The sequence below is a fragment of the Delphinapterus leucas genome, chromosome 11 (assembly GCF_059928025.1).
Source record: "Delphinapterus leucas isolate spDelLeu-1000000601 "Yukka" chromosome 11, BTC_Dleu_Yukka2, whole genome shotgun sequence".
NCBI lineage: Eukaryota > Metazoa > Chordata > Mammalia > Artiodactyla > Monodontidae > Delphinapterus > Delphinapterus leucas.
In genome coordinates this window covers 22,286,203-22,298,941 of record NC_143139.1, presented here as the reverse complement: position 1 = coordinate 22,298,941, position 12,739 = coordinate 22,286,203, and the positions used below count along the sequence as shown (strand labels likewise).

Here is a 12,739-nt window from a genome sequence, read left to right as displayed (position 1 = left end):
ACAAGCTATAGACTAGGAGAAGATACAAATCACATATCTGACACAGGACTTGTATTCAGAATACATAAAAACCTCTCAAAACTAACAATAAGGTAATAATCTAATTTTTTAAAATGAGCAAAAGACTTTAACACTTAACCAAAAAAATATATGGATGGCAAAAAAAGCACATGAAAACATATTCAACATCATTAGCCATTAAAGAAAAGCAATTAAATCCATGATGAGCTCTACTACACCCCTATTAAAATGGATAAAATAGAAAGTATTGACATACCAGGTGCTGGCACGGAACTCTCACACAGTGCTGGTGAGAATGCAAAATAACACGGTTATTTTGGAAAATGGTTTAGCAGTTTCTGAAAAGTTAAATGTATTCTACCATATGACCCAGGAATACCAATTCTGGGTATTTACTGTAGAGAAATGAGTGGATAAACTGCAGTACATACCATCCATACAATGAAATACTACTCAGCAATAATATTGAATGAAGCACTGATAAGGCAACAACATAGGTGAATCTCAAAAATATTATGCTGACTGAGTGAAAGAAGACAATCTCAAAGGTTACATACTGCTTCCATTTACCTGGCACCGCCCAAAGGACAAAACCACAGCGGTAGATAAGAGGGTACATAAGAGATCAGTGGTTGTCAGGAGCTGGGAGTGGGAGTGGGCACAGGGGTGGGGGAGAAGGGTGTGGCACAAAAGAGTATTCTGAAATAATGGATAGTTCTGTATCCTGATTGCGGTGGAATCTGTACACATGTTAAAATGAATAGAACTATATTGCAAAAAAGGGCATAATACGTTAATTTTAAAACTTAAAAAAAAAATTATCTGTCCCCAAGGTTCTGCCTTTGTCTTTAATTCATCTGCTGTTTATTTGCATGTGTGGTATAAGGAAGATATCTAATTATATTTTCCTTTTCTCACGTGGACAACTAGTTGCGCCAGTTCCCATTTATTGGATAGTACGTTCTTCCCCCACTGAATTGTAATGCCACACCTGTTGTATGTTTTTTCAATAAATGTATGGGTATGTTTCTGAGCTCTCTATTCTACCTCTGTATCTATTATCTATCTTTACATCAATACGCTGCCTCAACTGTTACAGTTGTAAAATAACTCTTGCTATCTGATATGGCAAGTCATCTTTTCCTTCTTCAAAAGTGTGTTAGCCTTTTCTCCAACCTAATTCAATCTAAATGGACCTCTAGAGGACTCCAGAGTAAAATCAAACTGCTAGGTAATAATTTTAATTAATTCCAACTGTTGGTAGCTTTCTGAGCCTAAGTAATACAGCCTTATACTGAATCTTGCTCATTGGGATAACTGTTTTTTCCATTTTACCAATGAGGAAACAGACTCAGGATTTCAAAGGTAAGGAGCTGACTGACAGCACCATGTAGCAAGGAAGGAGCCAAGCTAGTACCAGAAATAGAACTTCTGACCCCCAGTCTAGTGGATATTCATGAGCCAAGATGGCTCTCCAGGGCCCTGTTTGCTTTTACCTATATAAAGACTATCCTGGTCTCCTGGGTGGAAAAACAAAGCAAACTCCTTGACCCTACTCGACCGATGAGACTTCCAAAGTATTATATAAATTGCATTTCAAACCAGCAAAAGAAAATAAATGGAAGTGTAAATGAAGATGAAAAAATAACAAATATTTAATATTTTTCTGCATAACCAATAAAAGCCTAGTACCTATTTTAACCAGCCATCACAGTTAATTATAAGACTGTTAAAAACAAGAAAACAGGCCCCTAAATGCCATGTCACTTATGCTAAGCCCCACATCACCAAACCAAGACTTAACTTACAGTTTTGGCCTCTTCCAGAAATGGAACCTTAAATCTGTCGATCAGGAATCACTGTGAGGTAATTTGTCTGACAGGCCCCTGCCGTCCCCTAAAGGAAAGTGATCTTGTCCCAACCAATCTGCTTTTTGTTAGTATAACTTCCTTGTCCCTTCTCCTATAAAAGTCTTTCATTTTGTACAGCTCCTTGGAACTCCTTTCTGCTAGATGGGATGCAGCCTGATTCATGAGTCGTTGAACAAAGCCAATAAGATTTTTAAAGTTTACTCAGTTGAATTTTGTTTTTTAAGGAGACCAATTAGACTTTCTGAAACTAGAATTAACATCCACTTTAAAAAACATTCTCTACATTGCATAATGAAATACTACTATCAAAATGAACTACATTTGAAATTTCTTTTGTAACTATAAAAACATACCTGTTCAGGGAAAGGAATTATAAATAGCAGGTAATTAAAAGCATACCTTTATTAGCATTTCAGAAAAACAGTGACACAAAGTTTCTATGAATCTGCATGTTCATTTCCTGTATGTAAAACCACAGAAAAGTTTAAAATATTTTATAATATGGCTTTACTTTGCCACCTTTTTTGAAAACCATTGTGCTTTTCCCCCTGCACTGTTTGGCTGGTAACTGGAGTGGGAGGAAGATCGTTTTCCACATTCTCTAACAAGTTTTAAATTTAAAAGACTCCAGTTAAAAAAAAAAAAAAGATATTCTCAATTTTATCTATTTTTTAGAGAGCATGTCTTAACTAGTCACACTTAACTAGTGTACTTACTTACATTATCTTCTGTAGGTAGGTTCATATTACAGGTAAAATTTTTTAAAGCAGTTCCCCGCCCTCCACATTAGCCACATTCTCACCCACTTTACCGCCCAAAGACATTCGCAGTCAGACTCCTGGCAGAGGGTTCAGAACATTGTGCTGCCGATGAAAGAGAAACCACCACCCACCCAAGACAGAAACTGCCAGCTGTTAGTTTTAGATTTTGGTTAAGAAGAATTTAAAGGAATTCAAACCAGTCTTCTTTCCCCTTTATCCACAAATCCATTACCCTATAGCTGAAACTACACAGAAATACTGTGACCACTGACATACCACAGATGTGTCTATCAATGTCAACAATCTAGTTTAAAAATTTTTATTGTTCAGGCAGGTGCCTCTAAAGTTAATTAGTAGACAATATTAACTGACACATATGGAAATATAAAAAGTCCTAGTTATGGCTTTCTTAGAAACTTATAAAGAGATCAAGAAAGAAAACATGTAAATTATAAATTACATATTTTTTAAAAGCATCTTATACAGACATAGCACTGTATCTGAAAGCACAAAAAATTTTCACTGTCCTTGAAAATGATGGAATGAACACGTTTGGAGTTTTATGAAGGTGCTTTATGAAGAAAATGAATTTTTAAAGTTATAAGAAACAATCTGAAAGTAAGGACACAGGAGAATTTCTTTTTTTAATTATACGTTACCTTGGAATTGTGGCTAAATATAAGTTGCATACACCTGTATGTTCAAACAGGTATGACAATTCAAGAAGGACCTAACTTAATCTAAACCAGTTATTTCTAACCTATGGGCAAGGAATCATTGGAAGGGCTGCATGGATGTACATATACCAAGCATGGTCTGTAGTCTAAATATTTCTCTCACATAAATAGCCCACTATTTTTAATAGAGACTAGTAATAATAAAATACAAAAGCATTTAAAAGCATAATAGTCTTTTTGCCACTATGCACAACCTCAACTAACAGATACTAAAAGTACAATTACTTGTGTATTGGTTGGTACAGGGTTCCTCATATTCAAAACAGGCCAGGGTTCTTTAAGCTAATATACAAGGTTCCTCTGGCTCTAAAATTCTACACTTTTAAGGATGCTAAGGATTCCTACTCCTATGGTGAATCTTCAGAGCTATAACACCTGCTATGTGCCAAGCATTGGTCTAACTTTTGTTACAAAGATGAATAAGACGGGATCCCAGGCTCAAGCTCAAATTAGTGCAAGAGACACTGGAACAAATAATGTTATACAACCTAAGAAATACTGCAGAAGTACCGTCTCAAGTGCTTTGGGAACACCGTGGTGGTACTATCAATATCATCTGTGGGAGCCTGAGAAGACAATGGTCTATGAATTGGATCTTGAAAGTTGGTTTAAATAAAAAAGGAAGAGTAAGCATTCAAGACAGGTGGTACAACACATACAAAGGCACAGAGTTGTGAAGGTGCTTGCATGTTTGGAGAAACATCCAGCAGTCTGGCATGACTGGGTATTGAAGTATTTGGAGGAGAGGCAAAATAAGACAGAAAAGGTAGAATGGAATGTATTGGAACAGACAGTATAAGGTCCTAAGTGATATGCTTAACAATTAGGACTTAATTCTGTCAGCAATACGGTTATTCAAAAAGCTTAAAGAAAGTATTGATATGAACAGATTTGTATTTCAGAATGGTAACTCTAGGGAAGGATGATGGTGGAGAAATCATCTGGTGAAACAAAAAGAAATAGCATCGTGTAGTGTAAGTGGAAATACACAGTCAAGGATGAGCCTTAGGTTCCTAGTTTGGACAGCAGGATGGACACCGGTACCATTATCTGAGATGGGATACATAAAAAAGGCAGGAAGAAAACCAAGAAAAGAGTAGGATTCTTCAGAGGGCAGTTTCCAGACAGTATGGTTATCCGTGAAGAGTACCAGGAAAAGAGTAATATTTCTTGGAGGGCAGTTTCAAGAAAGAGGGAATGGTTCTCCATGTCATATGCAAAGAGGTAAATTGAAAACTGAAAAGGACCCCTTTTTGCATCCCTGCCAACCACCCCCCAACCCCGCCCCACAAACGGTGAGCTCCCAGGTGGGTTAGGCAGGAAACAGAGAGGGAAGGTGTGTCCATAGGGTTAGGGCCAAGGCTTTTGATCGAACTTTCCGCACCTCAGTTCCGGAAAGAGGTGCTCAGAGCTGAACAAGGAGAGGAAGTACCGCGCCCAGTAACTGGCAGCCGGTAGTTCAAGAGGTGGTGCAAAGCACCATCGGGGAAGGAAGCTTCCGACTCCCTATGCCCGCTCTGGTCCCTGGATTGATTCCACTTACTCTGGTCTCAATCCCTCGCAGCCGTCAGCTGTGGCGGTTAGGACTCAAGCCTCGGCCAACGGGGACCTATGCACCCAGGGAAAGAGACTCCTCTTGCCTGTTCAGCTTCTTCAGCGAGCAGACGCAGAACCAAGCAGAGGCAGTGCAGGGGCGGCCTGGGGGAATCAGAGAGGCTCAGCCCCATCACTTGCCAACGGAAAACCTCCGTTCACCGCCTCCGACCAGCGCTCTCAGAGCGCTTCAACCTCGCGAGATTTCCTTCCTCGCGTAACTGTGGGGGCAGAGCCCAGCGATTTTTTTTGAGGCCTCTAGCTGACATGCGCGAGAGGTAGGGGCGGGCCTCCCCACTAATCCACGCTCAAGCTTTCTCTCGGCCTCTCGCAAAGTCTCGCGAATTTTGCTAGGGGAAACGGGCCTGGGTGGAGAGACTGAGAAGGGGAGATCTGGTGGGCGGGCCTTGCGCTTAGGGGACCGTAGCACCGTTAGCCGGTGCTGTGGTTGGTACTTCGCTGTTGGGGAGGCTCTCAGGTCGCCCGGATCAATTTTCCCAATGGGTGACTGGAAAATTAGGGGGTAGAAAATCTTGAGGGTCGGAGGCATTTTTTTTCTTGGCTCCGCCCTCTTCCTGTTAGAGACCTGGGCGTCTGGCCCGCAGAGGGGGAAGGGCAGCTTGGCGGGGCTGCAGAAGAGTGCTTTGCGCACGCGCCAGTCCGAGTGTGTGAGTGTTTGTGTTCACGCGCAGGCGCGCGCTCCTGCATTTAGGAAGCCTGAGAAGGACCGGTGTGTTAGGAGATGAGCGGGGAAAGCATAGTCCCCTGTCTTTGGTACCAGACACTCCTGACTGAGCGCTGACCCTCCCCACCCAGCCAGCAGCCTTTTCCAGAGAGGCTGTGGTGCATAGCCTCTGTTCGTTTTCACTGCAGGACCAGGCACGAAAGTAAGCGAACCTCGATCCTGAGGTCTTCCTTATCCACTCACCTTGTACTCCCCCCCCCACCCCAGTGTGTCTAGGTTTCTCAAGAGTTTTGCATGAAGGGGAAATGCATTGGAAAGCAGGAGAAGAAAATAGCTGGATTGTAAAAAGTCGGTTCGTTTTAATGAACACTTCTGCTGTGTTTACCCTGTGCTTTTCGAAGGTGGATTGTCTATTCAGTATAAGATTTTATTAGCGAAGCAAGGGAGTTCTTACAAGAAAAAGTTTCAAAAGTTCCTCCTTCCCACCATGTGATGGTAGCACCTAAGTTTTTCTGTTCTACATGATGAATTACCGTGGTGTTTCAGAAGCTAAGGTGGAGAGTGTGAATTTGAGGTCCTTATCCTAATGCGAAGACCAGATATGCAGTTATCTTAGGAGATGTTTGTTATGTTTTGAGCTTACCTTTTGTTGTCACTCTTTCCAGTTCATTCTTTCTCCCCAATCCCCACCCTTTTTCAGAAGTCTTGAGATTTTTTTGGAGGGAAGCCCCCAAATGCTGACTTATATTACTTTAGGGGTTTATATTTGATTGATGTCAATTAGCAAGGATCATCAAAAGTGTGTTTGAAGGGTGTTTGTCGTTTATTTTGTTTGGTATTATGTAAGGGAAACCAATACGATTATTTGTAAAAATGTTTTCTTCTGGCAAATTTAAGTTCATTCCAAAAGCAAAAAATATCTGCATGTATTGTAATCTGCCTGTGTCTGGTAGAATGACAGGTGAATATGGTGTAGCTCATCCCTTGAATTGTTACTTTCTGGTCATGACCTCGTTAAATCTTGTCCTTTGTTCGATAAATTTGTTTGACTACTGATTATTCATGTTCCCTATCAAATCTTGAGGAAAAGACACATTCGTTAGCAATAATTTAAGATATTAAATGTTATGTATAAGGTGTTTGGCTAATATATTTTATCCCTTACAGGTTAAAACAAAATGAAGATTTTTTCTGAATCTCATAAAACAGTATTTGTTGTGGATCACTGCCCTTACATGGCAGAATCATGCAGACAGCATGTCGAGTTTGATATGCTGGTGAAGAATAGGACCCAAGGAATCATCCCTTTGGCCCCTATATCTAAATCATTGTGGACTTGCTCAGTAGAATCTTCCATGGAATATTGTAGAATAATGTATGATATATTTCCTTTCAAAAAGCTGGTGAGTGTGAAGTACAAGTAAAATCATGATTTGGGGGATGTACTTGACTGCTTTTTACACTTTTTATGTATGACTTTGCTTTAGATTTGACTTACAACTTTATTTACTACTTTAAAAGTGTAGTATATAGAACTCCCCTTTGGGGTTAATATATGTATTTAATTGGGGCCAACAACAATAATAACAGCTAACAATTATGGAGCACTTAACGTGTGCTTCATATTAACTCCTTTAAGTCTTAACAGCAGTCCTATGAGGTAGCTACTGTAATTACTGGGACAGTATTCAAAGTGTATAAAACCAGAATGGAACAGACGCTGACCACTGAGAACTGTTGTCAGCCCAAGCAGAAGGGATGTTGGCTGAAAGCACTTTGTCAGAATGTGTTGGTATGTTCCATCTGAATATCAGCCTTGTTTATTACTGCCTTGTTGGAGACGCAGAAACTGAGGTAGAGAGAAGCAATTTGCCCTGAGTCATGTAGCTAGTTAGAGGAAGAGCCAGAATTTGAACCTGGCTGCTTACAATTTTAGTGAAAGTGTCCTAAATTGCTGCAGGATTTGGCCGTATTGTAAAGAATGCTCTTAAGAATGCTAAGGGGAAATTGTTTTTATCAGTAAGAAGAGAAATTGAAGATTGATAGAAACTCCAAGTGTGAAAATTATCTTCAGTTTTCAGAATCCCAACTGTTTTATTTTGGGAAAGTCATTTGGTTAAGCCACAAGTGGATGCTTTGCTTTCTGTCTCAGTTGGAGCAGCATAGGTTGGGACCTAGCCTGTTCATAGACCAGCACAGGCACAACAGTAACAGTAAGGCTGAACACAGAGAGGCTAATATATATTATACATTCAGATATGTTCCAAATTAAAATATAAATTGTTTTAGTCCCTCTGTAAATTGTGTATCATGTAAGGTAAAAAAGTATATATGAGAGGAAGCATAATGTAGTGATTTAGCACACAGGTTTCAGTTCAGGTCCTGGCATCATTAAGCTACCAGCAATGTGACCTTGATCATTTTGCTTCATCTCTCCAAGCCTCAGTTTCCTCCCATGTAAGCATAACTATGATTGTTGTAAGATTTCAATGAGGTAATGTGGGTAAAGTGGCCAGTAAAATATGTTCCTGTCAGGTAAGTCTTAGGAGAAAAGGCTGCTTATCAAACTTACTGGGGAGGCAAAATGAGTATTACATGGATAATAAGAAAAAAGATCATGAATTAGATAATATAGTCCAGGGGAAAGAAGTAATCTCACCCTCCTCCCAAAAGGGAACATAGCCCTCATTTGATATATTTTCTAATGTATCCTTACTGTTATCATCTTACCTGATATATTTTGTTTGCATTTTACTTTAAAAAATTTTTTAAAGAAATTTGACAGATACAATGGAAGAATTAGGATGCTTTTTATTTATTTATTTATTTATTTATTTATGGCTGTGTTGGGTCTTTGCTGTGCACGGGCTTTCTCTAGTTGTGGCAAGCAGGGGCTACTCTTTGTTGCCGTGTGCGAGCTTCTCATTGCGGTGGCTTCTCTTGTTGTGAAGCATGGGCTCTAGGCACGCGGGCTTCAGTAGTTGTGGCACAAAGGCTCAGTAGTTGTGGCACACGGGCTCAGTTGCTCCGCAGCATGTGGGGTCTTTGCGGACCAGGGATCGAACCCTTGTCTCCTGCACTGGCAGGCAGATTCTTAACCACTGCGCCACCAGGGAAGTCCCTTTACTTTAAAATTTAGAATAAAGTGCAAATCCATTCTTTTAGCTTTCAATGCTCTAGGTTATATGGCCACTGCTTGTTTTTCTGACCTTATCTCCTACCTCTCTGACCTTCACCCTTTTGAGGGTGTGCACCTAGAGGTCTTTGCATTTGCTGTTTGCTGTACCCGGAATTCTCTACCTCCAGCTCTTTCCCTGGCTGGTTTCTTTTGGTCATTTTGGATTTCCCTCAATTGCCACTTCTGTAGAGAACCCTTCTCTGATCACCCAACCTAAAGAAGCTAAACAACTTCTGTTTCATCGCATTTATCACTCTCTGAAATTATGTTGTTCATTTATTTTTGTTTGTATTCTCCCTGCACTACGCTCTGTCTTACCACACCCCGGAACCCCGGCTTTCCTCACATTGTGAGCAACAGAACTGTTGTATTCATCACTGTATTCCCATATCCCTAGTGCTGAGAATAGCACCTGGCCTGTACTAGGCACTCGGTAACTATAAAATGAGTGAATGAATCAGTCAGCAAACCAGAGCTAGAGACTGCACTCTCTATTTATGTTTATGTTATATATACTATATTAAAAGGTATTTATAATAAAATAAATGTTTTAAATATGATGTGATTGAGAAGACTTGGAGTTGAATACTAATTATTTCTTTGAACTCTATTAGGTGAATTTCATTGTGAGTGACTCTGGAGCACATGTTTTAAATTCTTGGACTCAAGAAGACCAAAATTTGCAGGAGGTATGCTTAGATTTTGAGCTGTGGCCATTTTTGAAAATTATCTGGACCTGATAATACTTTCTTAAAATATAATTAATTTTTTAAATAGGTATAGTATTTGCACATAGTTTTAAAACACCAACTAATACTAAAAGAAAACCAGCTGTCTGTCTTCCAGTCTTTCCCCACTTTCTAGAAGCAAGCTTTCAACTCTTTAGCTCATCTAGTATTTACTTCATATTTCTAAATAAGATGTTTTTACTGCTATTTACAGAGTTCTCAATTTAAACCTCATTTATCATTACTGTCGATGAGGATTTACCTTTTATACTTCCTCTCACCCATGCCACTCTCACTGCCTTCTTCCCTTCCCTGATTTTCTCAATATTATATCAGAAGTTTTGGTTAATTCAAAATTTCATGTTTACGTTATAATGTCTACATAAAGTGTTATCCACTGCTAAGCCAAGTGGCATATGCGATTATTTCCTTTGTTTTGTGTTTTATTAAGGTTTTATTGACATATAGTTGACATACAGCACTGTATAAGTTTAAGGTCTACAGCACAATGATTTGACTTCTGTGTTATTTCCTTTGTTGTACAACTTTTTGGTGTTCCTGGAATTTATCATTTCCTTTTTTTCCCCTTTAATATGCTTGGTTTTCTGAGAATCTATTGCTGCTTTTCCTCATGTGTCTGTGAAACTTCTCAATATACTTATCATTAATGTATTAGAATTTTAGTAGTTTGATTTTTTTTCCCCCCTTGAAAAACTTCTTGGAATGCAGTCTTGGGCTGCACTTTGAACTGGTTGCTTTCTACGCGTGGTACACTACTGTCATCCTCCTTGCTTTTTGTGTGTGTGTGTGTGTGTGTAATCTCTTGTTTTGGTAAAATATAACTTCCAGAATTCTTGTAACTTACCTTACAGTTTATTGATACTTGAGGTATAAAAATGTCAGATTGGAAATAATTTTCTCCTCAAAATTCTGAGGGCCTTACCCCACTGTTTTATAACTCCCAGTGTTACTGTGAAGTCCAGTATCATTTTTCTTCATAATTTCTCTCTGAAACCTTTTAGAATCTTTTCTTTCCCCCTTTATGTTCTGAAATTTCTCAATGATTGGCCTTGGCGTTGGTCCTTTCTCATTCATTGTGCTAGGCTTTATATTCTTCAGGAAAATTTCCCCTGTTGTTTCTTTGATAATGTTCTTGTCTTTGTGTTCTGTGTTTTTCTGGAATCCCTATGAATGGGATGTTGGACCTCCTGGATTAAATTCCTTATTCTTTTTCTCACTGATCCTCCCATTGTTGTTCCTTCTGGGCCTTTTACCTATTTCCTTTTAATCCTTATATGGAACTCTTTATTTGATCTTATTTTTAATTTCCAAGAACTTTTACTTACGCTCTAATTATGTCCATTTTTGTCGTATCCTTTTCTTGTTTTATGGGTGTAATTTTTTAATCCAAAGGTATTAGTTTATTTGAAGTTTTCTTTTGATCTCCTTGTGTTTTCAGTGTTCTTTTCATGTTGAGGCTTTTCTTAAATGCCTACTGATATTTAGCTATGCAACCTTATTTAGGTTAGAAGATCTGCATGAGTAGGTATTGCTGACTGGCCTTCATCGTGATTTATGTAATCTAGTTGTTTTCCCTGGGAGGCCTCCAGATGTCAGAATAGACAGATTGTCCCTCCGAGACTTCTCAGGTTCTCCAGAGAAGATCTCCCACTCTTCCACCTGCATGCTATAAACTTGGTTGTCAGCCTTCTGGGAGCCAGGGGAGAGGGTAGGTTCTATCATCCAGTAGGTGAACTTTCACTCAGTCTTTCTGTTTTTGGCCTAGTACTGTGCTGTCCAATATATTAGCTACTAGCCATATGTAGCTACTATTAGCTATCAAATAGCTACTATTTAAATTTAAATTAATTAAAATTAAATGCAATAAAAAATCCAGTTTCTCTGTAGCACTAGCCACGTTTCAAACGCTCAGTAGGCCACATGTGGATAGTGGCTACTGTACAGCACAGTTATAGAACTTTTCCATCATCAGAGAAAGTTCTTTTGGGCAGCATTGGTCTAGTGTCTTCCCCTGACACTCCGCTGTGCTTTGTGGTATCCATGCTTGGTACCTCTCTGGTTCATTTCCTCTAAGTACTGTGATTCTGTATCTGGGGGGGTCAGGAAGAGAGAGTCACTTGCATGGGCAGGATGTGAGTAAGATCGGGAGTCAAGTTGTTCCTTATACTGGCTTCAAGTCATTCAGTTTTCAGTATCTTGCCTCATCCTTGCTTTATGTGGTACTTGATGCCTCCAGTTCCTGAACTTCTCCTGGATTCTGAAAGGCATATCATCTTGCCTTTTCCCTCTGTAGGCGCTTAGATTTCAGTTTATTCAGTCTTGCTAAGTCCATTACCATTCCTCCATCCATTTTCATACATTCTTGCTGACATCTCTTGATTGTTCTCTTGTCTCCTCCTCCATTCTCTTCATCTTTGTGGGTTTATGGGGTTTGTTTTTTTTTTACCCCCTTTGGTGTTTCCTTTTTTTTTTTTTTTTTTAATGCGGTACACGGGCCTCTCACTGTTGGTGGCCTCTCCCGTTGCGGAGCACAGGCTCCGGACGCACAGGCTCAGCAGCCATGGCTCACGGACCCAGCCGCTCCGCGGCATGTGGGATCTTCCCAGACTGGGGCACGAACCCGTGTCCCCCGCATCGGCAGGCGGACTCTCAACCACAGCGCCACCAGGGAAGCCCTGGTGTTTGCTTTTTTAAATTAAATTCCTTTACTACAGTTTTAGTGGAGTTTGAGGGAGCAGAAATAAACCCATGCTCAATTCATCAAGTTTATGCTTTTTAAACATGTGTCTAAAGCTATTGAATTCGTGGTAGATTACGTTCTTTTCTGTCCTTTAGGTGGATAGAAGACTTCAGTCTATTAGGTCCTTCACTGATGAATATGAACATGAGAGACAGGCATTAGTGAAATATTTGAATACATTATTTGAACTATTTCATGTTAAAATTTTTCTGTTAATGGATGCCCTTTAGTGGAAATAATCCCATGCAAATGTGTTTTAATGAAAATGTGCTTCTTACGATGTTTGGTCTTAAAATGTTGTGATTAATATTATAATATGTAAACATATCTAACCTTTTTTTCTTTTGAGGTAACTCACTGAAGGGGGACTTTTATTGGCTTGGCTTTGCATTTATATCACTCCA

The 12,739-nt window shown here is 39.5% G+C and overlaps 2 protein-coding genes across 10 annotated transcripts in view; one reads left to right on the top strand and one right to left on the bottom strand.

The window, feature by feature from the left end:
* The window catches only part of FGFR1OP2 (FGFR1 oncogene partner 2), a 32,834-nt gene extending 27,625 nt beyond the window's left edge, over positions 1-5,209 (bottom strand). The window contains exons 1-2 of one of the 5 annotated variants that reach the window (XM_089919980.1): positions 4,934-5,209; positions 278-307 (exon numbers count right to left, since the gene is read on the bottom strand). The gene's annotated coding sequence lies outside the window, so the exon portion shown is untranslated. The remainder of the gene's footprint in view (positions 1-277; positions 308-4,933) is intronic. The other 4 variants (XR_016394807.1, XM_089919978.1, XM_022577819.3 and 1 more) reach the window with 4 other exon arrangements.
* A 99-nt stretch (positions 5,210-5,308) lies between these two features.
* The window catches only part of INTS13 (integrator complex subunit 13), a 66,468-nt gene continuing 59,037 nt past the window's right edge, over positions 5,309-12,739 (top strand). For 2 of the 5 annotated variants that reach the window (XR_016394806.1, XM_089919975.1), the window contains exons 1-3: positions 5,312-5,870; positions 6,836-7,071; positions 9,461-9,535. Coding sequence is in view for 3 of the 5 variants with exons in the window: in XM_089919975.1 (XP_089776101.1) it covers positions 6,847-7,071; positions 9,461-9,535 (300 nt within the window). In the remaining 2 variants the exon portion in view is untranslated. Of the gene's footprint in view, positions 5,871-6,835; positions 7,072-9,460; positions 9,536-12,739 lie in introns of those variants that run through there. The other 3 variants (XM_089919976.1, XM_022577818.3, XM_089919977.1) reach the window with 3 other exon arrangements.